The 27,008-nt window shown below is 41.5% G+C and overlaps 2 protein-coding genes across 5 annotated transcripts in view; one reads left to right on the top strand and one right to left on the bottom strand.

Annotated features, from left to right (window-relative positions):
• The window catches only part of invs (inversin), a 23,084-nt gene extending 6,858 nt beyond the window's left edge, over positions 1-16,226 (bottom strand). For 2 of the 4 annotated variants that reach the window (XM_053887115.1, XM_053887117.1), the window contains exons 1-15: positions 16,172-16,226; positions 15,006-15,094; positions 8,528-8,678; positions 7,336-7,502; positions 4,742-4,915; positions 4,123-4,290; positions 3,877-4,057; positions 3,674-3,783; positions 2,751-2,922; positions 2,001-2,156; positions 1,693-1,814; positions 1,522-1,629; positions 1,346-1,452; positions 1,072-1,281; positions 13-170 (exon numbers count right to left, since the gene is read on the bottom strand). In XM_053887115.1, coding sequence (XP_053743090.1) covers positions 13-170; positions 1,072-1,281; positions 1,346-1,452; positions 1,522-1,629; positions 1,693-1,814; positions 2,001-2,156; positions 2,751-2,922; positions 3,674-3,783; positions 3,877-4,057; positions 4,123-4,290; positions 4,742-4,915; positions 7,336-7,502; positions 8,528-8,678; positions 15,006-15,008 — 1,987 coding nt within the window. In that variant the 5' untranslated portion in view covers positions 15,009-15,094; positions 16,172-16,226. The remainder of the gene's footprint in view (positions 1-12; positions 171-1,071; positions 1,282-1,345; positions 1,453-1,521; positions 1,630-1,692; positions 1,815-2,000; positions 2,157-2,750; positions 2,923-3,673; positions 3,784-3,876; positions 4,058-4,122; positions 4,291-4,741; positions 4,916-7,335; positions 7,503-8,527; positions 8,679-15,005; positions 15,095-16,171) is intronic. The other 2 variants (XM_053887118.1, XM_053887116.1) reach the window with 1 other exon arrangement.
• Positions 16,227-16,387: 161 nt separating this feature from the next.
• erp44 (endoplasmic reticulum protein 44) lies at positions 16,388-26,866 on the top strand. The gene is made up of 11 exons (XM_053843739.1): positions 16,388-16,524; positions 17,931-18,003; positions 19,931-19,970; positions 20,115-20,230; positions 20,750-20,934; positions 21,011-21,126; positions 21,438-21,612; positions 21,682-21,793; positions 21,867-22,008; positions 24,251-24,353; positions 25,689-26,866. Exons 1-11 carry the CDS (start codon positions 16,465-16,467, stop codon positions 25,797-25,799), a joined length of 1,233 nt encoding a protein of 410 aa, XP_053699714.1. The 5' UTR covers positions 16,388-16,464; the 3' UTR covers positions 25,800-26,866.
• Positions 26,867-27,008: the final 142 nt, after the last annotated feature.

The raw sequence follows: 27,008 nt of genomic DNA on the forward strand, positions 1-27,008 counted from the left end.
AGAGGGATGTACTTTTATGATGATCATCGGCCTGCTCTGCTTTTGATGCTTTGCTTGTTTCTCCCACAGACTCCTTCATTGACAAGTCCTGCATAATGCTGACCACTCTTTCTTTCTCCTCTGGCACTTGCTGATGAACATCTTTCCTCCTCTGCTCTTCTTCTCGCTTCCTGGAGACAACAAGCAGCAGCGTTTAAGACAAAGATTAATATTGTAAAAAAACAACAAAAAAAAAATCCTCTTGGCAACACCATCAAAGCGGCATAGAGAGTAAAAAAGTGGATGCGAAATTTCAGAGCTCATTAGGGACTTGAAAATGAACCAGCTCCTTTTATTTGATTTAAAACGTCAATGTCAAATGAGCTCCCTGTTGTACGGGATAGGATTAGGACCAGTGAAGAAAAAAAAAATTAGCAGAATTCTGACTTTAATCTCAGAATTCTGACTTTACAGTAATCAACCATTTGCCCATGTTACCAAAACTGAATGAATGAATATTTATTTCAGTGTCCTCCAATCCATTGTAAATGTAAGTTCAACATTTGTATAACTATTCCATCACATAGCTTCAATAATTTAGTTTCTATTTCACTCAAACAGCATACATGCACACAGACATTTCCACATCAATCTCAAAAGTTTATCTTCACAGCATGGAAGTCACTTCAAGTTTTTTATTTTGCCGTCTTCGGCAGGGTAAAGACTGGTGACAGGTAGGTAAATGGCACATAGTTGGACGAACAAGACAGCTGGAAGACGTATTGGTGTGTTGGCGATAAAGAGGAAGATGGATTAGGAGCACTAGTGACTGTTGCAACAGAAGAGGAAATGAAAGAGCGGAAAATACGTTTGAAGATGATTTATTCTTGTCATTGATGATGTAAGTATTAAGGACTGAACGTTTGTATTGTTTCCTTACATGTTTATAATGCAAATGTAATAACATGTTATGACTTTTCCCACTGAAATTGATTTTTGCATTTCAACTCATTATATTTAACTTTAAGCTTTGGTGTCTCCCACATATTGAAAAGACAAGAATTGCACTGATAATGTTCAAAGAGTTCTCACTTTGCAGCATCTTTGCGTAGCTGCTCATGCCTCATCAGCAGCTGCTTCCTCTCTCTGAAGGCCTTGCGGACAGTATAGCCCTTGTAGACTGCCTGGATGGTGGCAGCAGCAATATCCTGGATCGCTGCTATAGATAGAGCACCATGTTCCAGCATGAACTGGGTGACTTCACTGTGCCCCCCCAGCAGAGCGTAGTCCAGTGGGGTGTACCTGCCGACACAAAGGTATGATGTAGACTGTTGGTGCTGCTTGTTATTGTCATAAGGAAGCTGACCTCTCCTCTGTGTACTCCATGTGGTTGGGAAAAGTGTTGTAACCCAACAGCAATTTCACTGCATCCAAATAGCCGTTGTTTGAAGACCAATGCAAGGCTGTGCGGCCCTGTTTGAAAATCAAGAAGAATCTGTCATGGTCATTTACAAATGAAAGACATTATTTGTGGACACTTGCCTCCTTGTCCTGTATGTTTGGATCAGCATTGTTCTCCATCAGAACAGCCATGCAGGTGATGTACCCACCGTAAGCTGCACACTGCAGGGGAGTCCGACCTGCCTGGTCCTGCGCAAACAACGTTTGACAAAAACAATACAATACTCCAAACTGCACTAGGCTGCATCTTACCTGCACATTAGGACTGATCCCATTCTCCATCAACATCTGGCAGACCTCTGCGTTCCCTCCAAGAGCCGCCCAGTGAAGGGCGGTGTGGCCGTCTACGTCCACTAGGTCCACACGTGCAGAACCTGTGACCGGAAAAGTTAACATAGTCATATGCTAATTTGGAATGTCAAGGGGTTTAGAGGGGTGAGGAAAAATAAAGGGGGAAGGCATCCAGGTCACATATAGGCAGGCAGGCCCAGATGTCCACACGTAGGGAACACATCTAAGTTTGAGAACATATGAACTCCATCAACAGGCTACATTCAAACCTTTGATGAGTGTGAGTATGACATCACGGTGTCCCATCTCACAGGCACGAAACAGCGGCGTATGCTTCATCACATCCTCTGTGTCGACCATCGCCCCTCTGTCCAGCAGCAGCTTCATTGTGCTCACATGGCCAGACAACGAGGCAGCATGCAGCGCTGTGGAGGCAAACAGAAATATCGTCGAAACGACTTGAGGGTTCCTCCTCGTCTGCCATCACTGCTCGTTGATCGCAGGCTGTTCTGGGCAGTCAAACGCGGGTTAAACAGACAGATCTAATACGGAGCACCTCGTGCTCTTCCTCCGGGCCGCAGACACTACCAGTGCATGGAATTGATGTTGGCACCAGTCAGCCACACTGTCTGATAAGCATGACACAAGCGTAGCATTTGTCGCATGCATAATTCATGAATCTAAGCCAAGCAGCTTTCACAATGGTGACCCAAATGGCCCCCGAGGTTAGAGAGCGGATGAAAAGGCACAGGCAGACAGTGGGCACAAGTAATGCAGGCTTCCCTTCATAAGAGCAGCCGTTTTGCATTGTGAGCTCCCCAGTGATAGCATCAATTCATTACTGATAGCAGTTAGCACGTCGTGCTACTAATCACGCCAAGATCAGGTTGGGACAAACGTCATCACTTAAAAATCCATTTTGGTAGAAGAAGAAGCCGAAGAATGGTGCTCTTTAAGCTTCTGCCTCAGCAACAAAAACAGGCCCAGTGAATAACTTGATGTGATCATATTCATCTCACCTGTGCCACCATACTTGTCGGCCATGTTAATGTCAATGTTTGGGGTGAGGGTCAGCATGGTCTTGATGACATCATCACTGCCCTTGCCAGCAGCCCACATGAAGGCCGTCCTGCCTTCCAGATCAGGCTCATCTTTGACTGACGGATGGGACAGAAACATACCCACAGTCTCCTGAAAACAGGTATGAATAGTTGTGTGTAGTGCAGCCATGTTAGATGTTCACATTCAATACATGAACAAGAAAAACTCTTCCAGCTGTCTTTTTTACTTGAAAGTATATAATAATCATCTTTTCGTATTTATGAATAACAAGGTGCTCGGTGATGACAGCAACTATAAAAACTAGAAAAGCACTGAGACAGTGCATCCCTCTACCAAAGAGCTTCATAGACTTTATAAAAACACGAGATACAATTAAATCAATCAACTTACTTCCATGATGCAAGAATAGCGTGAGAACACATAGAAAACAAGGGTTGTCAATAGATTATGGTGTTGATAACATCTTTCTTTCGGTTACGTTTAGAACAGATAAAAATGACAATCTATTGACAGCCTTAGAGAAGAGAATGGGAAAAAAACTTGCCAGGATTTAATACCAAGCATTTGCATGAAGCCATAAGGTGTTAACCAGGTAGTTTGGTTAGGACACAAGTGTTCTAAGCTCTGACAAGCTCTGAAATAAACACATCTAGTCACCACAGTGAAATGAAAATGTATGATGGTATATTGTGTGCTTTTTCTGAACAGAAGTGGGCTGTATTGAGTAGTCATCCACATATAACCAAAATCACGGCCATTTTTGACCAACCCAGAACAGTTCAAGTCCACTCACTTTTTGAGGGGTGCTGTTGACAAGTAAACAAAGCAAGCACAGGTAAAGATATTTGTCTTCATCTTCAAGTCAACGGCTCCGACTCACTGCATTGTTGCTCTGCGCACCATAGTGCAGCGGTGTTGCTCCCTGGCTGTCCGAGGGAATCGTTCCAGATGTGTTTCTTTCCAGGAGTAGGTGGACAATTTTGGCATGACCTAGTTACAGGGGAACAGATGCCTGCTGCTAACAACATGCCAGTGCTAATAACCTGGTGATCCTTTCGGAAAAAAAGCGTACGTCTAACTTACCAAGCAGAGCGGCCCAATGCAGTGGCGTTCTGAACAGGTTATCATAAGCCGTCACATTACAACCCTCGTAAGACGTCAGCACCTCCACCACTGCCTCATTACCGTCAGCGACAGCAAAATGCAGGGGAGTTCGACCCTCGTAGTCCTGCCAGTTCAGAAGAGACTCGGTGGGAGCTGCTTCCTGGACATACACAGGTGAGGTGTATAACGGAATGGCTCGGCTGAAGAACGACAACACAAATATACCAGTATACAGCGGACAGTCTGAGTAGCGCTGGGCTCCTGGCTGTGGGCGGCCCAGTGAAGCGGGATCTTCCCTTCGCTGTCAGGGATGCCGATGTTAGAGTCGTGCTTGATCAGAAGACGGACATGTTCTGGTCGGTTATAGAACGCTGACCAGTGGAGAGCAGTTTGCTGGAGTAAGAATAGGGGAAAATAAGTTGAGATAAAGACAGCGTGATGGTTCTTGAACAGAGGGATTCCAGAGATGGCTGCACCAGTAAGACATGGTCCAGGAACTACGAGGCATAATTGGTGTACAAAGCTCATATTGACAACCTTGCTGGGGACTGTGATTGTAGCCCAGATACTGCTGCTATTCTGAGACCACTGTACCCACTGTCATCTGACATGATGAGGCATGTTGGATTACCAAACGAAATAATCACGTAAGATACATATCAGGCTGGGCGGACAGTGGGGACTGTGTTTTCCTTGTCTTATCAGTTGAACACAGGACAGGGACGTTTCCCAATGAGTCCTTCTCTGCAAGCAAGCTGATGCGTGTGTAACCTAAATTCTGCTGGTTCAGGACAAAAGTCACTTATCGTTGCCATTGGCTCAAATGAAATTGAGTCATCAGTACCTTATTTTTGTCTTGCGTATCCACTTCTCCAGGTCCAATGTATTTGAGGAGAAGAGCGAGGGCTTTTGAAGATGTGTGGCGTGTGGCTAAGTGGAGGGGAGTTATCTCCTCTATATCTTTCTGCAGCCAGTTTGCACGTCTGGAAAGCAGCAGCTTCAGGAAACGTATGTTTCCCTGCAACATGCATAACACAAAAAAAGACAAAATGTGAATTTGTTCACTGTTTCACTCAGTCACAATAGCAACATAAGTCCGCCAAAAATGACATCACATTTACAACAACTCACACTGGACTAGTAGATCACTTCTTCTACATCAAGATTTTCAAACTTGCGGCCCGCAGACCATTTGCGGCCCTCAGGAGGCAGTTTTGTGGTCTGCCACTGGGGGTCCAATTTTACCCTAGGGGTGGCCATCACAGGCCCCCTGTTGGTCCAAAGTGAGATGCTGATAAAATACTGTCTAAGTAAATTTCAATGACATTTAGGCTTTACATAGGAAGCATCTTCATTGAAGGGCAAAACTGCCAAATAACTCAAATGCATTTCATGTGCCACCAGTGGATCAAAAAACAATACTAATAACCATATAAATATTCTTGAATCATCTAAAAAAGTAAAGGTAACGCAATTCACTACATCCACTGACTGGTGAAATCATAATATACAAATTAGACTAGTGAATTTATTAAACTTAAGAAATAATACTGATATCAATGTTGAATATTTCATTGAAAAAACTCAAAGAAATATGGAAATAGGAAGCTAATTGGCCTAACAGAGGGAGTTCATTCAAAACAAGCTAATGCATGCAATAAGATAATAATAACACTGCTACTGATAATAATATCAACGCAAAATACTGTAAAAAATATGAACACAATTAGAAGCTCTTAAAGTTGTGCATCAGCTGTATTTGACAAGACCTTGTGAATCAAATAAAAAGACCACACAATTCACCTACTAAGTGGCGACGCTAACTACTAAAAAGAACAAACCTTATTTTTGTGTCTGCACTGTGAAGAAACATGAATTATGAACATTATTTCTCAACATAAATTCTGAACAAGGCAAATTTGTGGTTTTTTAAAAGCTTACGCTCACTTAAAAGTTTCTTTTTCCCCTGCATGCTCTTTTTAGTTTAAGCAGTTAATTGGCATTTAATTTGCGTGGTCGAGTGGTCTCTCAGAACATTTGGTGACTATTAGCTCTTTCACAAAGAGGTTTTGACAAGTACATGGTCACAGGAGTGTTCCACTCAGGACTGATGTCCTGCAGGCTAACTGCACTTGTGAATCATCTTTGCAAAATAGCCAGTAAACAAAACAAACACAAAATACTTAATTCAAAATATTTTTTTGTGAAGCCAGAGCCATACTCCCACAATATTTAAATAATATAAACTACACGATAAGACACTTAAATACTGCCCACAATATGTATATATATGTATTATTTTCAAATACTTGACACTTGAGTTTTAAACTTTTTTTGCTTTTTTTTGCTCTTATTTTTAGTTATATTGCAGTCATTTATTTACATGTACTGCTCAGTCAACAGTCTAGACACAGCATGTCAGCACTACTCCACAAGTCGGCCTTTGTTGCCCTCCCGCCACAGGGCTACAGATAGGGTGGCCATAACTGCAAGTGTGTTTTGTATATTTACCCTTCTTTGACTGGGAAGCCGCAGTCTGACGGATCTATCTCGTGTGTGAGCATGCATCTCGAGCGCAAGCAGGAGTGTGTGTTCTTCTCTCTACGAATCTCAGTCCAATTAGATCGGTAATCCCTGGCCTCTCTCCTTGTCTCAGCCAATTATTGATCAGGTGTCAAGAGACAGGGCATCCCATCACTGGCAACCCCAACACACACAGATCCATTACAACAGACATTCACACACACACACGTTTTTGCTATTTTTGTGAGGACCTCTCATTGCCCAGCCTCTCATCCTAAACCTAACCATCCAAAATACATGACTAACCTTAACCCAGACTCTTAACCAAACTTAAACCTAAGGATAATAAACTACTTTTACTGAGGTATTAACCCGCTAAACCTTGTGAGGACAGGCCAAAATATCCTCAAAAAGCAAACTGTCCTCACAAGAAGGATGCTTGTCAAGACTTGGTACTCACAAGTATGGCAAAACATGCCCGCACATGCACGCACATGAACGCCCAGTCCCTCAACACTTAATGATAAGATGCTCATGACCAGATTGTGAAATAACTTGCCTTTAAACGTGAGTAGTAAAGAGACATTGTGAGCAAAAAAAAAGAGACTATGCTGCAATCAAGAAGCTTTTTATCATTAAAATATATATTTATAAACCTGACAGTTTCCATTTTAAAAAAGAATGTAATGAAATTTTGATTGATTTTATTAAACGCGTTCCCAGTCACACTTTCCACTAGGGGGCACTAGCTTCCCATATGACCTTTCAAAACTAAACCTTCCCGTGTGACTCTGACACCTGCTTTACACGTCTGTGATTTATGTGTTATTGTGGATTATCTGTACCAACTTTACTTGACAGATCCCCTCCGCCAGTTCCCCTCTTTCTGTCAGTGAACGTGAGAATTGAGCATGCCTTCTGTGCAGCGAGGTGAAGGGCCGTGCGACGGCTGTGGTCAGTCTTGTTGACGGAGGCTCCGGCCTTTAACAGAACATCTGCGCAGTCCAGGCGGTCAGCCAGCACGCAGTACATTAAAGGGGTCCGCCCAAACTGGTCTTCACGGTCCCGCAGGGCAGGTTCTGCTGTAGATGCAGCAAACAAACAAAAAAAGAGATATAAAATTCTCCCCCTGCCTGCATCCATTAGTGCATTTACCATTTAACATATCAGGTACATTACCATAAGCATTTCGTCATACATGTTGGAGAAACTGAAAGAACAATTATAATCCCACTTTTGCTTTCTGATTCATTTTTTCATATACACCAACAAGACGGTTCTTTTCAATAGCTTTTACCAGGATCCAATCATCAGCCATAGCCAGTTCACACTGGTGGCCTCTGTTGTTCAAACCAAATACAACTGTGTGACCCAAAAGGAGAAAAAAGTTGGATACTAGTAAAAGATGTCCAACACTTTATGTTCTCCTAAAAAGGTGGCTTTTTAATGGTGGTTAATCAGGGTTCTGCCATGTTGTAATTCAATTAAGGAACAGCTACACTTCGGCACATTGTGCACTGACCCCAAGTTGTTACAGATCACTGTTCTTTTGCTTCAGTCATCTCATGTTAATTCTGGAAACTGTACCCTTTGTTGGTGCAGTGTTATTTTTTGCATCATCATTTCCAAAGCTTTCATCTGTTTGACAGGTCTCCACACAGCATTCATGTGACATTCATCAATGCATGACGTTAAAAAATACTACCCTCTCTTTTTCAAATGTAGTTTTTCTGACAGTAAAGGCTCCAACACACTATTTTCCTTTAAAGATGTTTTGTTACTTGTTATGCTACCTCTAATAAAACAACAAAAAAACACTTAAACCTGTCCATTGTCATCCTCTTCTACCCAGTAATTCCCTCTCTAACATTATTTGTCTGAGGCTCAGGCTCATGTAGCCGGCCAAACTGTTAATTTAGCTTCATCATTCTGTCTCCCACGTCTATCGGCACAGCATCATTTTTGGGCTTTAACATTAAAACAACGCATGGAAAGTGGTACCATTTGAGGTTCAAAAATGACCACAGGAGGACAGTGTACACTCAAAGATAACTTTGAAATCTAAACCGCAATACAGCGTGAAGGAACAGCACAAACATGTACTCACCATCAATATGATTTGACTTTTTCATCAGCTGAGATTGCAGTGATTTGTTACCTGTGATGAGTTTCTGTAAGGCACTTCTGTCTCCGTTGACAGCAGCAGCATGCACCTGGGAGCCGAGCGAGGCCGAACTCTGACTGTCGGTTGCTGCGGCCTGCAGAGGATGACAGTCATAGCTCAAACCTTAAAAGTGCAGTCTAATCTGAGCTCATATATCTTTTAATATTGATATATTTAGAGACAAAAAAATCACAAATACAAATGAATGATGATAGAGGTTTGAGTTTTAAAAATCATTTTTAACTGAAGGAGAAACATTTTTAATGTGAGGATCAAATGAAAGTGAAGAGACAAACTGGATGCCGAGTATTCAGGCTATAAGAGTCAGGTTTTAGGAAAGTGTGGAGACGTTATCCTCTCAGTAAGCTACAAAACAAACCCCAATATAATAACGTGTGAAGTATTTGGTGCAAATTGCAACGCTAACTGCCACAATCAGTGTTGTTTAAATTACTACTGAGAATCCAAAAATCATTTCCAGATGGCATAAAATCACAAAATTAAAATCAGATGCTTTACTCTCACACACCTCATCTTCCATCCATCTTAGGCAGATTATTGAAAGCGAGCCCTGTGTAAGCATCCAAACACAACACAGAAAGTGTGACAAGACAATAAGCTGGCGATCGTTCTCTGACAGGGCGGAAGACTGATGTTGATATGCATCCACGTGCATGTGTTTCTATCCTGCTGAGGGGGATAAATCTCTTCCTGGCCCCACTTAACCAAAGCCAAGGGAAAGCTGGGTAATCTGCAGACAGGAAGCAGCTGGGGACGGGAGACCTTGTGTGAGTGTGTAACAGGGGGGTCTCTCTTCATGTCTTATTCATGTTTCATTAATACTGCAATACGTTTGCGGTGTGTGTGCCAGTGTGTGTGTGTTTAGAGATGTGGGACAAGACCTGCGGGGCACAACACAGAAATCAATTATTGCCCCTAAACACATTAATGCCAGAGGCGGAATCCAAAGCCCACTATCAGATATCTCTCCAAGACGTTTTCATTAACCATCACATGAATGGAAGATTTATCGCTCATGAAAGCAGTGATAGACCAACAAGTTAACTTCTGTCTGGAATGCAATTTTTACTCGCTTGCTTGAAAGTGTTGAGGTTTACGATGATGAGGAAACGCTACTGTCCTCCCTGATTATTTCTCTTCCCTCCCTGCTGTCACATCGTAAAGAGGGCGCCGGTAATCGCTGCGTGCTGCTCACCAATTGTGGCCTTGGCTTTCTCACGCCCGCTAAAATGAAGAGTTTTTGACCGGTGAATTCTCTTATTTATTTGCTTGGTCATGAAAAGGGCATATTTTGAGTGAGATTCCAAGAGTCATTTTGATTTCTGACTTTAGCATAGGTTGACTAAATGGGTAAGCCAGTTGAACATCAGTTGAACATCAATTTTAGCATCCATGTGGTGTATTATCGGAACTGCAGTTCTGTTTGTACCATTTTTTTATTATGTATTAACATTTATAATCACCTCTTTTCTAGAACATGGTCAACTGAACAGCAAAGCAGGGATCATAACCTTCATGGGTTAAACTGACATCACCTCCTGTAGACAAGTCAGCAGCGTTTCCACCACATGTTAGTGAGCGTGGCACCTCTTTTTAAAGATGAACTCTCGCATGATTAAACTTATTTAAACAAAGTGGAAACATCGAAACAAAATAATAAGACATGATGCATCATGGGGGTGACGGTATTCAAAAAATCCAGGAAGAAATAACTGAAGTATAATAATAACTGAAGTCTGTTGTTCACAGAAGTCAACTCGCATATTCCATTCGGACATATGAAGAGATGGACCACTGCTGATTGGAGAGAGATTTATTCCTTATGATTAAAATTTTTGTTGTCACCAATTCTGTAAATGTCAAAACTTTCCCCTCTCATTGAATGTTTCTGTGTTGCATTTATTGTGGCGAGGAGGAGCTGCTCTGCCACTGTTTCAAAAAATCCTGGCAGAATCCATGGGCACGTACTGGAGGCCATTTTTTACTTTGAGACACTCCAAACTCTACAGGTCTACAGAAAATGACTAGGTAAATTGGATTGGGTTTGATATATGCCAGCAGTCAGAATACTGGGATGCACTAGCACACCTAATCTCTAAGAGAAATTGGACAGTTGTGAGGCGCCCTCAGTAAGTCAAGTTTTTAAAAAGTACTATTTCGAAAGATGACAAGAAGTAGAATGGATGTGACGAAATGTATTTCACTGACCAAATGGAGGCAGTGTAATAGGACAAAATACAGTTAACACGTCAATAACAGTTATTAGGCTCAGACATTCTATTAAAGCCAAAAATGGTTTTTATTTAACTACATAAGCAGTTTATTTAATGCTCTAAATTGGTTAGAAAAGCTTACATTTTAAATATCAATCTGTCAAGAAAAAACACAAAGCTGTGTAGATAAGAAATAAGATGAGAAAAATTGGCCCCACGGCCACACTAAACAACCTGGCCTACTCTGGTCCGCTGTTTCTTTTTCTACATGCCTCACATATGCATTTTATGTCATTGTATCTATATGGCATTATTTTCTATTGTCATTAAAAAATTTTGCTCTGCGTTTGTAGAACGAACGAGTGTCCTCAAAATCAAAACTATGAGAAAGGTGTTGAATTGCGTTTTTGACACATCGGACAAAGAATGCAACATAGTTTTGATTCTATCTCAATGTCCTGAGAAATATGTGTCTTGGGGGAAAAAAAAAACAGTAGATGCGGCTTTTCAATGTGTGTTTAAGTGTGTGTTTGGCACATGTGCCACGTCATGGGAAGTGATTTTCCGTGAGAGAGAGTTTTTACAGGGGCTTTACCAGAATCAACCACAGGCATCTCTAAACATCTCTAATTTAAAGTCATTACACATACACTCAGTCTACACAACTAATATCTAACACATGCAGAAATATCTGACGCGCTACAGTCGCACCTCCTTCGAGGGCTCGTGAAAAACTCTCCTTGAACTTTTGCAAACTTATTCTGATCCTTTCCAGCATCTCAGAGATCAATACAATCGTCCCCAGCTGCTACAATAAAATACAAGCATTGATTTAGAAATAATCTTAGATGCAGAAAAAAAAAACTCTGCAAACAGTGACACAAGGGACTCGCATCAATATCAGAATTGATGCCACGAACAGTCGGATTACTGAGCATGGGCAATTAAGTTTCATGAGGACCTCAGTGTTTCGGAAACACCCACGGTGCCTCCAAATTTTGCCAAAAAGCCCTTTCAGATGAGGTGTCTGAAATCAAACAAAGGAGGGGGTAAAAACAACACCAGGTCCCAGTGAGAGGCTTTGAGTGGACTCATTTAGCCATTCATATGTGTTCCTCAGGGAGCACTCCGCTTGTTTATATGAGGACAATAACTCAGAGTCAAGTATTGATCACAGACGGAGCCGATTGTTTATCTGCACAAGTATCGATTCACCGCGATGTTGACATTATTTACTCTTTATTCGTATTCCTTCAGGTGTAAATAGCAAAAATTGTCAAAAATCTACACAGAGGCTTTTAAGATCACTACAGGAGACTGTTTCAAATCCTGTGTATTTCTTTTACTTGTTTGCCACTTCTTGACTTTAACCTTAGAAACTAATGAATGGACAAATGTTCCTCAAACATCAAACGCCTTTTTGTTTTAATCTTAGAGGTTGCAGTCCTGGGGCGTCTTAGCCAACAGGCCCAGGTCCTCCACACCTTTTCTGTCAGCGCATAAGCAGGAAAATTGATCATCAGATCAGAATGGACTGTGTTCAAAATAATAACTGGACATTTGTTGGAAACAAAGATGTGGAACTACAGGTCTACAGTTACAGCAGTAGCAACAGTTATAATAGTCAAAAACATAGATAAAACTTTAATTGAGTTAGGCACCTTTGGTTTTCCCTCCTTCAAATCATACCGGATCATGACTAACTGTAGTCTCTATTGTGTGCACGTGTGCATGTGCGACAAAAACGTTCATTCCATGCATAATGACTGACAGGTACATAAGTGGGTGAAGGGATAAAACCAACCCACAGGGATAAGCCCAATCTGTAAAGACCCATTTCTGGAGAACTTCCTGGATCCCCAAGGACCAATGAGCTGGCTCCCTCGGCTGGAGGCTGAGCCCGGGAGCACGGCGAGGCCAATCGGCAGGGGTGGTGATGGCTGAGTGACATATACATCTGCTAATTTACATCGTCACCTCAATGCATCCTGACAAATGAGCCCCCAGGGTGGGAGCCAATCGCCAGGGAAAGTAATGCAATTAGGAGGGACACAGCTGTCACTCAAACACCATAGGAGTCAAGAACGGAGGCCTGTGGCTGAAACACCCCTGCCTGCTTCCCTGTCGCTCACAGCTACTGGTGCTAAGATGGAGATGGAGCTCCGGCTCAGTAACGGAGAAAGACACAGTGATATGCTCATTCACACTGCATTTCCTGAGGGTCCAATATGTGTGTATAAGTGTGTGAGTGCTTGAGGGGCACAGAGATTAACCAGTGTCCTTGGAGGACTTAAACCTGAGCTGCAGTGTGTTCATATTCACCAACATCTGGGACTGCGACTGTGGATTTACACCGGCGCGCATGTCTGTCTACTGGGACACAGTGTTGTTTTTGAGAGTGTGGCACTTTGGGCAACAAACAGAAACAGGCAATGTATGAGCATTAGCTACAAACCAAAGTCTTATACGGAATGGGCTCTTTCTACAGAGCTATTAAAATATCCTCAAAAGCCTTTTTGCGAATCTCTAATAGCCCTTTAATACTGATACACAGTAATATACATACAATTATTTTGTAAAGCTACATTTTACATAATTAGATATTGTATGCTAGTTGCATAAAAAATCATTTTCCTTCATTTGTTTCTTCTCAAAGAGAAGTAAGAAGTATCAGAGTGTAAGGCGGAAGTGACTAGGAAGGACAACATTGGAAATGAGTATAAATGCGGGACTGCTGAAGTTAAAAGATAAAGTTAGGGAGAACAGATGGTTTCCAAAGGTGGAGTGGAGAGACTGAGTAGGAACAAGAATGTAGATGGAGTCACTAGGAAAAGAAGATTGGAACAAAAGTGAGGTGTGACTGGGGAGGACTTTTCGCTCATGCAACTGGTGATTTTGATAGCTGCTGCCTGAATTGGTACAAATCTTTGGTTAGTTTGGTTTGGTTAGCTTTCCCTTAAGTAACATCATGATTTGTCTGTTGGCTTGGATGCCGCTAGTGTTTGAAAATCTTGGACACAACTAGTGGAGAACCAAGCTCCCACCTTCCTTAGAGACAGAACAAGACAGAAAACATCACATCCTCTAAAGAAGTGGTCTGTGCAGCAGTGAGCCGATGCCATGTCACTGTCTGAGATGCACTGGAAATCAGGGGGCCGTGTGCTTTGTGTCATCCCATTATGTCACTAATGAGCAGCCCTCCAGAGAGAAGGCATGGCAGACAGAAAAAGGCAGATGAAGAAAAAGAGAGAGATGAGGGGGGGAAAATAGACCAGCTTTGGGACTTTTCCCTCCTCTTCGCTCTCCAACTAGTCTCACACCTCGGAGTCTAATTGGACGAAAAATGTGATCTAATTAAATGTCCAATTAAAGTGCAGAGAGCAACGTGCCCACCGGCGAATCAGAGCACGGGGACATTATGGTCTGAAAAAAACAAACAAAAAATCAATAGGACCAATGTGAATGGGAAGAAACAGGAAGATGTCAGTTTGGAGCAATGCTGACTCCATGTTGAGGACAGAATATGTCGTGGGATTCGGGACTGTGCAACTTGTCTTCAATATTTTTAGACTTTATGAAAAATCTTTTTCGCCAATAGGCAATTACTTATAGCAGTGCAATATGGTCTCTGCGTTCTTGGTGGATTAATTATGTGTATAAAATGAGGACTTTTGTGAAAAAAGTTATGCAGGAGTATCAATGCCTGGGTCTAAAAGTAAAAAGAACTCAAAAGTTTTGGGAAAACGCTTTGTTTCTAACAGAGTGATTTTGGCCAAATGTATGACATTTACCACATTGGGTAAATGTAACTTTTTTAAGGTTTCCCCAGCCAAAGCCGTTGTTTTTTTATTCGTCTCACTGGATATGTATCAGTTTATTTTCTCTCCACCTCATTTTTATTATCTGTTTTGGCAATGAAGAGTGTTGAATTTTGTATGATCATTTGTTGGCAGCACTGAACTTCACCACTGAAACACAACGGAGGACTGTGGACTCTTCCTCCTCTACCACACACACTGTGAACCCCCTATGGACAGATTGAGCCCATAAAATATTCATGCTTGGATTCAATTCAACACCTTAATCTTCTTAACAATTAACTTCAAATAATTACATATGACAATCTCTCATGGGACTGAAATACAATACTTTGTATTGGCACAGATGCAAGAGATTGGAGTTCTTACCATTGATATTTTCTGAATCACAGCATCTTCAGTGGGTGAAAAAAGTCACTGACCTTCCCTCTCCTTTTCTGGAGCCTGGATCCTCAGTCCTGTAGTGGCAGAGAAAGAGGATCAATATCACACTGGGATCAACACACCTGCTCACATTACTAGCTGCCAAAACAGTGATTTAATTATAGAGTGGTAGGGACTTGGGATCCATCAAATCAGGGCACAATGCAGAATTCCTCACAGGTCCTTAAGATATGATTGTAGAGTACTGGTACAAGTCTGGTTTTACTTATTTACCTGCTAACTAGGTTGATAAGTTTAGGATCATAGAAACTTACTGGCGTGTTGATATTACTAGTTATATTAAAGGAAACACAGTGCGCAGTGCACCTTCACTGACAGACTGCAAAAAAAAAAAAATCCACAAATACAAGCAAGTAAAACATACACTGGTCGAAAAACAAAGACAGCAATACACACCTGAGTGAGAATTTGTGGCTACACTTTAAAAAGAGAGGGAGAGGAATTCTTCAAAAATGTGTGAAGCCAATAAACTCCAGCAATCTCAGTGCTGATCATGAAGGTTTGTTGCAAATATATCAAAGGTGCCACTAAGCTAATAAATAAATTCACAACTTAAAGACCACAATGCCAAATAGATTTCATGACGTTAAAGCTTGGAATACACAGTACTTTTTGAAAGAGTAACCCTATTTGTATTTCAATGAGATCCTTTACTGTAAAACCAATGTGACAATGTTGACGTAGCAAATGTTTGTCATCGTGTAACTGAGGAGATCGGATCTAGATCAACTCCGGGTCCGTGATGAGGAGCCCTAACACTGTTGGTCTGGATGTTTAGGTGTTTAATGGCTAAGAGATGTCACAACATTGCAAATGGATTACACAGGCGAACATCCAAATCGATTCATATGTGTAGTAATAACGAAATAATTTGAACCTCTAACCAGTAAATGTAGGATTATTGGTGCTCAAAAGAAAGACTGTCAAGATGAAAATATGACGGCAACTGGCGTGACAACCGGGGGAAAACAGTGAATCATAAAGCGTAACAAAACGTTTTCTTGTACACAAATAAGCACAATAGATCGTGTCTACACAATTGTCTCAAATACAGTGTTGCTCACTGACCACGCTCATTGCTGTTTATTTACCTTTTTGTTTCTTTTTCTCGATGAAAAGTTTTCCTCCCAGTTGTACCGTTAAGTGACCACTGTGTATATGAAACACTACAATCCCCATAGTCAAATTACAATTCGCCATTGTTGTAGTTCATTTCCGCTGAGTAAGAATTTGCTCTATGGGTTTATAAACTACATTACCCAGAAAACTATCCCGGGGTCACAGTGAAAGTAGTTCGCCGTCGATTTCCGGCTGTGAGGACAGAGAGCGGCGTCGAGACCGATCGAGACTCTACAACCACCGCCTCCTGAAAATACACTGTACGATGAAACTGTTTGCGATATCGTCCTATTTCTTCAACGGCATCTTCACAGTTATAATGCTGGTAAATAATTTTATTTTTAAACTGCATCTTTCATTTATTATGCCCATCACAGTATGCTAGCGTTAGCTATATAATTAGCTGCTAGCTCTGCTGTCAGGAGACGTGGCTTTAAAAAAACATCTTTCTTTCAAAGTCGTGTATACACACTCACACATATATGTACACACACATATATTTATATCAAGCGACTGCACCTTCCGCCACACGTATCGTAAAATGTGAGGTGAATTCAATTAATTATTATTCATTAACTTCTGTGATATGTAGCTTATTAGTTATAGTAACATATAATCTGTGATATATCCACTTGGAATAGATGGGACATATCTTTTATCCAATGTGCCTTGCAGCTTAATCGTGACTTAGAGGAAATTTCTTTATTAATACTGAGCTTTTTTCCCCCAGGTTCCGGTTATCGTTTCTAATATTATTTTTTTTTTATAACCATGCCTCTAATCTGGTGCAACTTATCATCCGATTTGACATTTGATAGTGTCAACTTAGAATTAAGTTTTAATTCACTCAGTGTTAGCAAATTTTGTTAGCCGGTTGGTGCGTTCCTCTGTTGTGGCTGAATCTTATTGGCTACCAGCCCGGAACTCAATCGTCTGTTTTTGGGAGAGTCCAGGCCTCACCACAGATCTATGTTGCTCACAGAAAGTAACCTGTCCTTACTCTAAATCACTATATCTAGCTATATCACAGACTGGTGTCACTAGTAACAGTAAATACTGACGAAGTATTTCACTAGTTGGTGGAGTGGTACACATGGTGTGGAATCAAAACGTTTTTAGAACTTAAAACGTGCACAGACAGAATTCATGTCAGTCCTCTTGGCAGGACTGTAACAGTTCTCCTGTCATGTCATAATGTTCTGTAGACGCGACACTCAGAGAGAGATAAAGCACAAATGTAAGATTGACTTGCCTACTCTACCAGTGTAAATGTAAACCATGCAAAATGTAAATTTGTTTGTTGCGGAATACTAGTTAATTGTAGGCACTGAGGGTGATGTAGCTTTTTTTTCTTCCGTGGAGGTAAGAATTACATTAGTGTTTTGGAGCATTTCTGTCATTTCCTGATTTCAAAGGTATCCAGTTACAGCCTTTTCCTCGTGAATGTGTAGCTAATCTGGTTTGTGGTTCAAAGGTTAGTGTTCTCATCAGAAGTACATGATAATTTTCTCTCTTTCAGTACACATATATTATCACATTAAATATTTGTTCCATTTTAAAAATGTATTTTATGTGTCAGTGTTCATATAGTAATTGGATGGAATATCATGGTAATTAAAGATACTATGCCTGAAATGTCTTGTCTCCTTTGTGTAAGGAAAATGAGGTTAAAAGAAAAAACAAAAACACCAGCATGGACAACAGTGTAAATAATTTTTAATGTGGTTGTAGGTGATGGGTCTCTCTACTCCTGGGAAAGCAGAAATCACCAGTCTGGAATCGGCCAACATCGATGACATCTTAAGTAAGATATTATGTCTCAATTCTTTGTTTAAGGAGACTTCATTGAAACAAGCGATTTGTTGAAACGAATGTTCAACTTGTCGTAGTGACTGTATTATTTTGACATCATCTGCTACTTCAGACTAGGGCTGCGTGATATTTATTTTTTTGTGATTGCTAGAGTAGTATATTTGGAATGAAGAAGGTTGATTCTCACAAGAGTATTATTATTATCGTTATTAATATTAATATTTGTAGTAACAGCAAAGTACTCGGGTTCATGCAACTGATCGTATGAAGCCAATGAAGAAGCGATATAGAAACAATGAAGCAGAGGGAAATGTTTTGACATTTACTGAATTGGTGACAATAAGAACACGGTTTTTAATCATGAGAAGTAGACTTCTCTCTAGTCTGCAGCTGTCCTCGCAATTCATCTCTTCATATGTCCAGCCAGACCGCACAACTTGAGTTGTGTGAGCAAGGACGTCAGTCATGATCTTTCTGTGAAAAACGCTTCATATTCCTCTCCACCTCCTTGATGCATTATGTGTCCATTTGTTTTGATTTTTTTTTCACTTTTTTTAAATACGTTTGATCACATGAGATTTTATCTTTTCATATTTCTGAAGCCGTGGAGGGTCTCATTTAAGCCGTGGAGGTGGGCCACATTGTTTACATCTATCGAAAACCTAAATAGTGATTAAAGGTAAAAGACGTTGAAGTCTGAATAAGTAGTCTGGAACAAGTCTGGCTGAAACAACGGCAGCAAAGTTGCATGTGATATCCCTGCTCCATTTGATCTTTTTATCAGACTCAAATTGTAAAGCAAAAGTATATTTGCTACATCATATTGCGCTTTGTGACAGTAACTCACTTGACCGAAAATATTTTTCATGAGGCACGGTCGGCACAGGACGGTCTTTTGGTCACATGGCCGAAAATTTTTTTCATGAGGCACCGTCGGCACAGGACGGTCTTTTGGTCAATGTGATCTATTTCAAATCTGAAATGTGTCCTCACATAGGACTGTCCTTTTCTCTCAGACGCTTTCTCCGTTCCCTCGCTGCCATGAGCAGAGGGGGGAGGGGCTGGCTGTGACCAAACTGAGAGCACTCCAGAAGAAATGAGATTTCTCATTGATATTTCAATGTAGCTGAATTAGGGTTGAGAAGTCCGGAAAAATCTAAAGATCTCAAATCTAACTCATGCACACATCACGATGACAATGGTATAATGCAGCCCTACTCCTTACTTACCTACCAACCTCAGTAGATTGAAAAGCTTCTGAAAAGGACTGAACTTGTTATGGACTTGCTTTATTACATTTATGGTTATGGAAGTCACTGATGAAACTATTGGTTTCAAATGAATGATTGGAATGTGGATTGACGCTGTAGTAATAGGTCTACAGGCAAGTGTCACTACATCTGAAGAAACTTCTCCAGAAAAGCTAGCAATGCAGAAAAACAAGTTTCTTGAGTGTTGCTGTCTAAAAAAAAAACATGCTTGTGGTTTTCATGCCAATTGTAACTCAAATTTCTAAGGACGTCCCTAGGCTATGTAACTCATGTACTCAGGAGTTAATCTAGTATCAGTCAAATCACAAGAGTACTGCAGAGGCAGAGCTTTAATCCTTGTCAGCACTTTCATAGATATGAGATGAATTATGATCTACAGAAATATGTATTTCTCTTTACTGGAAATTATTCCTCACGTACAAATAACTACAGATAGAAATCTTCAAAACTCGCCAACTTCCTGAGTAAAACATGCTTGACATGTTCTACTTGTAACTGACTTGTCCACTTATTCCGATTTCAAGTTGAGGGATTCTCTTCTTTTCTTCTTCATAAGTGGTGAACAGTATATTGTTACAGTCTTTTAAAAACCTCGAGATAATTCATTTTAAGTATAATGAAGGTATTTCCAATTTTCTTTCATTGCAGATAATGCTGGGGTTGCACTGGTCAATTTTTACGCGGACTGGTAAGTTATGCTACTTCACTTTTCAATTGCTCTCCGTCAACCAGTGTGTTTAAGTCCCTAAATGTCTTTTGGAGGAAAAGTGGTAGCTCATGTTTACAGAAAAGTAAGTGCAACACAAGTCAATGTCATGTCTCTGCACTTCAGGTGTCGTTTTAGTCAGATGCTTCATCCAATCTTTGAGGAAGCATCAAACATTGTGAGAGAAGAGTTTCCTGACACAAAGCAAGTGGTGTTTGCTCGCGTCGACTGTGACCAACATTGTAAGTATGAATAGCCTCTTTGAATAACATATTATTCTAACTAATTTAATAAAGCAATTCTGAATTATATCTTGATATGTGCGTGCGTGCGTGCACGTGTGGCATCAGCAGCGACACCTGCCATATACATCATGCACATATGTACACATAAATGGCCACAACTCCAAAGCACAGAGGCACAAACCTCCGGCCTTTTGAGATAAAGCAAATTAAAGAGAATTATTGATGACCTGCAAAGTGTTTGAAGACTAATGACAAAACTGCTGCTTCCTGTGAAGACTGGAAGCTTAGAGACGCCCTGTGGAGAGATTGACACCTGCCACAGATGCAGTCACACATTCATTCATATAGTGTGTGCACAGAGAATATTTACTCTTGGTGGGGGGCAGCTTTCATGTGGGAGATCAGAGCAGCTAGCCATCTGAAGGCAGTGTTTTTTTTTAATGCTGAGGTTGAACTACCATCTCTGCTCCACTCTGCGCCGCACCCACTGTTTTTCACTCTTATCCCTCTGTGCAGCGGATATAGCCCAGCGCTACCGCATCACCAAGTACCCCACATTGAAATTGTTCCGTAATGGAATGATGATGAAACGGGAGTACAGGGGTCAGAGGTCAGTGACTGCCATCGCTGACTTCATCCGCCAGCAGCAGGTCGACCCAGTGAAAGAAATCCACTCTCTCGAAGAAGTGAACACCATTGATGTGAGTGGAAAACATAACTTTTTATTCTTTCACAACATAACATCTGACGATTTTGTCATGTTTTTTTTTTCTGCAGAGAAGTAAGAGAAATATAATTGGTTACTTTGAAGCAAAGGACTCTGAGAACTACCACACTTTTGAAAAAGTTGCCAACATCCTTCGAGATGACTGCACGTTCCTGGCTGCTTTCGGGTAAGATGAGCATTCATTCCTCATAACAGATGTGTAACCTTGTTCGTCCTGATGTTGCAGGTCAGTCCCTTACTGCAGTGGTCACAAATAATTTCAAAACTGCAGCTTTAATGTTGCGAGAGCGTGATGGATCTTCAGTATGCAGCACCTTAACCAAATATATCATGCTTGACTAGAGCATCTGCAATTCAGAACTTGTCTGCATGTCAATATTGACTCTTGTATGCAAACTCCCAGTCGTCGCATCAGAAGCTTGTTTCTGATTGTTTTGGCGTTCTACTGTTTGTTGAACTGGCCTTTTGCTTTCTCAGTGCTGTTTCAGAGTCTGAGCGCTTCAGTGGAGACAATATCATCTACAAACCAGTCGGGGAGAGCATTCCTGACATGGTCTACCTCGGCGGGCTCAACAACTTTGACCTGAGTTACACCTGGGCTCAGGACAAATGCGTGCCTCTGGTTAGAGAGATCACCTTCGAAAATGGAGAGGTACGCTTGCTCATTTCAGCCCATCTGACTTCAGTGAAATAATATTGTATCCTAAATCATGATCTCCAGGAGTTAACCGAAGAAGGCATCCCATTCCTCATCTTGTTTCACCTTAAAGAAGACACCGAAAGTTTAGATAAGTTTCAGCATGAGGTGGCTCGTCAGCTCATCAGCGAGAAAGGTGCCTGTTTTAACTTGCATCTTGTACCTCTCCATTTGAAACGTGTCACCAAGATGTTTGCTTTTGCTCTCAGGTTCTATAAACTTCCTGCATGCAGACTGTGACAAGTTCCGTCATCCTCTGCTCCACATCCAGAAAACTCCAGCTGACTGTCCAGTGATCGCCATTGACTCTTTTAGACACATGTATGTCTTTCCAGACTTCAAAGATGTCTCGTAAGTATTTTCTTTCCTTCTTCATAAGATGAAAGCAAAAAATATGTACATCCATGATAGATTTTGTATATCTTCCTCACCTATGGTTGAAGTCAGCAGTTTGGCCGGTGTAGAAACAGGAAAAGTTGCTTGGTGATTTACCAGTAGTCAGCAAGAGACACTTGGAGAACAGCAAATGAAAAAGCTGGCAGGTGGTCCATTTGTGAAGTGAAGCGTTAAAGTACCATCAAGTTGGTATAGTAGAGGTTAGGTCTGGGCGACTATGGCAAAAATCATAATCACCATTATTTTGATTCGTATCATAATCGCGATTATTCAAATGATTATTGAACGACTTAAGATTTAGCTGTCATCAAACTTTATTGAACAAGGAACTACAATACAGCAATGTTTAAAATTTAAATAATAATCTAAGAGTTATATTAAACCTTCTTCATGTAGGTTAAATGTTTCTCTCTAGAAACACCAATCTGTATGGTCAGGCTTCAGAGAACAGTGGAGATGGGAGACAATATGTCGAGCAGAGCAGGCACTTGGCTGGGACGCAAGTGGTTCTGATTTGTAAGCTTTGATGTCATATTCCAAGTTTGTAATTCATTTTTTGTGATAGAAGAAGTCACTCCTTTGTTTATAAAACGTACATATTTGAGTGCTCTTCCTCCGTCTCTGCAGCGTGATGAATGAAAAGGAGCGCTTGATTTTATCACCCCGTCATTTGTCCACTTCAAAATAATTTCAAAAATGTATAATTTTTGAAACATCACCAACAAGCAGCTAGCACATGCTGTTGTGACTCAGAACGCTGGATGAGCATCTGCTCTTCGGAGGTTCTGAATCCCATGCTGCCGTTATAGAGGCAACCGAGCTGACAGTGGCTCATATTAGCGTCCCCCACTCCGTGTAAACAGAGGCTGGAGATCTCTCGCTGACTGGCGGAGCTTGGTGCGCTCACTGTGCCCTCCACAGTAGTTTTCTGGTCAATTTTCATCAGCATTTGGGTGCTGCGGGACATAAGGAGAGAAGCTGAGGAGACCGGCTGAATAATCGTTTTATAATCGTAGGAAGACATAACCGTAATCCCGATAAATATTCCATTAATTGAGCAGCCCTAGTAGAGGTCAACCTATGATGCTAAAGTATTTCAGCTTTTTGTATTCTGAACAATCAGGAAGTGTCTCGCTAGGCCTCGCAGTAACTTTTTACTTTGTCAGATTGGCTTTTTCTAAGATGTTTCATATTTCATGTAATTGTGTAAATCACAAATCATTTGGAGAATGACCACAAATTCAGCAGCATGATGATGAACGACTCACTCAAATGCCACAACAATTGATCCTTTTCGAGATCTTGGGCAGCTATTGCATGATGCTAATGTGCTAAATGAGGTCAAATGTGTCATGTGCAGCTCACATTTGAATGCATCTTCATAAAGAAAATGAAATCGTACACTGGCCCTCACGGATTGTTGGCTGCAGACCACAGAAAGACGTCGCACCTAAAACCTGTCCTTTATGAATGGGCCTGGACACCGGCACTAATGTGACATGATTTGGCAAGTGCAATAAGTGCTAAACTAATCCAGCTAATCCAATTGAACCCTTTATTTATTCTAAACCCTCCACCCACCCTGATCAACCCCCTCAACCCTGCATCCCCAATTTGAGTCTGATCAAATAGACAGAAGCCCTGAGGACTGACCAGCTCTCAGCGTCCTAATTGCATCACATCAGCCCAGCATGTGGCGCACAGCCAGTAATTACATTAGCACAGTCGACGTTCCATGTGTTGATGTTGACTGTGTGATACGCAGTGGAGCAGCAACCACTCACCAGCTATGGCTATGGCTGATATGACAACAAGATGTGCGGTCATAATGGGGCGCTCCCCATTCATCCTCCTGCGTGACAGAGAAGTGGCCTTTGCTCCACTGGATTTGTGGAATCATGTGTCTACTGTGGGTTTAATCAGAATCAGAAAAAACGTTCTTAATCCCAAGGGAAATTGTGTGCGTAACATGCTCTGGACACAACATATCACAAGAAATAATATTATAAAGTGCCAAAAAGCTATATTGAAGCACTTAGAAACAATGTGCAAAGAAGAATCCTTCATTGTGATTGTTTTCAGGGATGAATTGTACGTTTTTATTGCCGCAGGAAGAAAGGAGCTCCTGTGGCGCTCGCTCTTTGAGATGCTGCTGATGTTATAACTCTTGTGTGTGTACTACACCTGTGTATTCCAGGATCCCTGGTAGGCTCAGGCAGTTTGTGCTGGACCTTCACTCAGGAAAGCTGCATCGAGAGTTCCACCACGGTCCGGATCCCACAGACAGCACACCTGGACAGGTCAGCTGATGTCGCACGCTGGTGAATTGTGGTGTTAAAAGATGAAGCTATGGTAGTCAGTGCCGTCTCTCACACGCTTGATGATTGTGAAGTCAAACTCTCTCTAAGCTGAAACCCGAACATTCATCAACATGACATTTGTATTTAGCATTCAGGTAATGGTGAAGCGCTCACTGCCCAGAACTCATGAGTCTGCACTTGTGTAATGTGCCCTGAAATCCTGAATTCTTCAGCATCACAAATCACATGATGTCATGGGGAAGCGACAGAGACACCGACAACACGTTTGCCTGAGTCCCCTCACATGAGGCTTGCTCCCATTCAAAGCATAAATGTAGTCCATGTGACTCCACATCGGGCTCATTCTGTGTACCCAAAAGTTGTCACGCTATGTACTCATCCATGAAGTACACAGAATTAGATAAAGAAGGCCCGTCCCAAGTTAAACAGCGTCGCCGTAAACCGTGTTAATGATCACCCGGCGAGAGGAAACACCAAGTAATTTTAAAGACAAATAGTGACAGGAAAATTAATAGTGGTAAAATTATGCGTGGAAGAGTTACATCGGTGATGGATGAAAAGAAGGCTTTGTTGGGTGAAAACAGTTGCCGTCAGCCTCAGCATCAGTCCTGAAACAAAGCTGGTTTTCAGTGCTACGTTATGTAAAATACCCAAGATGGTCTGGAAAGGAATTTGAAGTGTCACAAGGTTAGGCTAACAGCAGCCTACCAAGCCACCGCAAATGCAGACTCGGGATGACAATTGCAGGTGCTGGAGCTCTGTCGTGCATGGGATCCCATGTTAGTATACAGCTCACTTTTGCCTTTATTCACGGTCCATGACAGGAAATTAGAGTCTAAACAAAATAAACATCTCTTTCCTTTTTAAGAATTGGAGTGGATGGTGTCATGATAATAGATCATATTCCTTCGCCTGAAAACACAAGAGATGCTCTAGTTTTTCTTCCCTCAATACAAGTTTCTCATCTCATTTTGATAACTACATGTGTTTAAAGCTCATAAAATTGTCATTTTATGGGCTGGATTTGGGCCCCAGACCTTGAATTCAAGATAAGACTTAGGGCATGTTCACACTAGGGTTGGACCTAAAATCCTGGATTCTATATCCAGTCTGTGTGAGTGCAAGTGAGCTACTGTTGAGCACAACGCGCTCCCTCGGTACAGGATAGCACAATCTGTTAGTGGGCAGTCGTGCATTCAAACCGAGAAATGTAAACCATTAGGAAAGCAGGAGGCGAAATGACTGTCAGCCAAGGCAGTCATGTGACACTCCATCCTGCCAAGTACGCTCACTGCTACCAACCTTCCCCTGCAGGAGGAGGTGGGAGACATCGGCGCCAGCAAACCACCCGAAAGCTCATTCCAGAAACTGGCGCCCAGCGAGACGCGCTACACCATCCTGACACGGGACCGCGACGAGCTGTGACCTCAGCAGCCATCCAGTGATCCTGTGACTCAATGCCATGCCCCAAGGTTGGAGAGGGAGGGGTCGATGGTCGGGACTGGCCAGTGGGATGGAACAGCAACACCCAACACCCTTACTCAAGAAGATAGAGGAGTGAACACAGAAGGAGAAGAAGTCTGTTTTTGAATAATCTATATTTTCATAACTCGTGTAGAATTTTTATTTTGGATTAAAACAAATTGGGGCGGGGGGGTTTGAGAAGATGCATCTGGTCGGGGGTGTTTTTATTTTGTTTGGAGCTTGTATATATGTCCGTGCTACATTTGCAACTCAATGTTGGTCTAAATTATGCAGAGGTAAATGCAATGTGTTGTTTTTATTTTATTCCTTTGTCACCACACCCACTTTTTGTCATCCAATGTGGATCAAATCCTTCACTCCAGTTGTTCATTTGTGGGTCAACTGTGGGGCAACTGTCGGACCTGCACCTCTTTCTGCCAGTGGCTTAGTATATTTGCTTCCTCATCCACACTAAAGTCATATCCCTAGTGAGTCAAATCTACTCCTGAGATGAACCCTGTCTTCTCCTGATTAATATTCTGAGACACTTGGTGACAGAACTTGTCAAAGAAAGTGTTGGTCATCTGAGATTGGCAATGATGGATTTAATCCTGAGGTCCCTGTCCAGTGCAGTTGTGACAGGACTTGCTGATAAATATGACTCCACTCAATTATGACCAATTTTGTCTCTCATACCTGCAGAGTCAAAATGAAGTGGTCTTAAAAGCCAAGAAGTGTCCATGATCTATAGATGAGATGAGAAAGTACTGTAATGTTCTGAGGAATTATTCGATCACATTGAAAGGCTGAGTCCCTCTCATAGTGATGAAGGGACCCCTTGATGCACTGAGGTGAGCGCTCATGATTACAGAAGTTCTGTTTCTTTGTCTCCTTATTGAGTTTTGGTACAATGCATTCGGACTGGTTTGTCCAACAGTCCGATCATTGACATATCAACCCACAGACAGGACGATGATAGGGGGAGGGGTGATGCCATTTAAGTCATCTCAGAGAATAAAAAATCATTTTACAAGACTTGGGTCTGGTCATTCTTGTGAAGTTACTGTTTGTGAAATGTTAACACAATGAATTAGATGTGAATTTCAAAGTTTGTCATGCAAAGGCTAGACAGTTCTAATGGACCCTCTGCTTTGGTTCAGGTGTTTCAAA

This window comes from Synchiropus splendidus, chromosome 15 (assembly GCF_027744825.2).
Source record: "Synchiropus splendidus isolate RoL2022-P1 chromosome 15, RoL_Sspl_1.0, whole genome shotgun sequence".
NCBI classification, from domain to species: Eukaryota; Metazoa; Chordata; class Actinopteri; order Syngnathiformes; family Callionymidae; genus Synchiropus; species Synchiropus splendidus.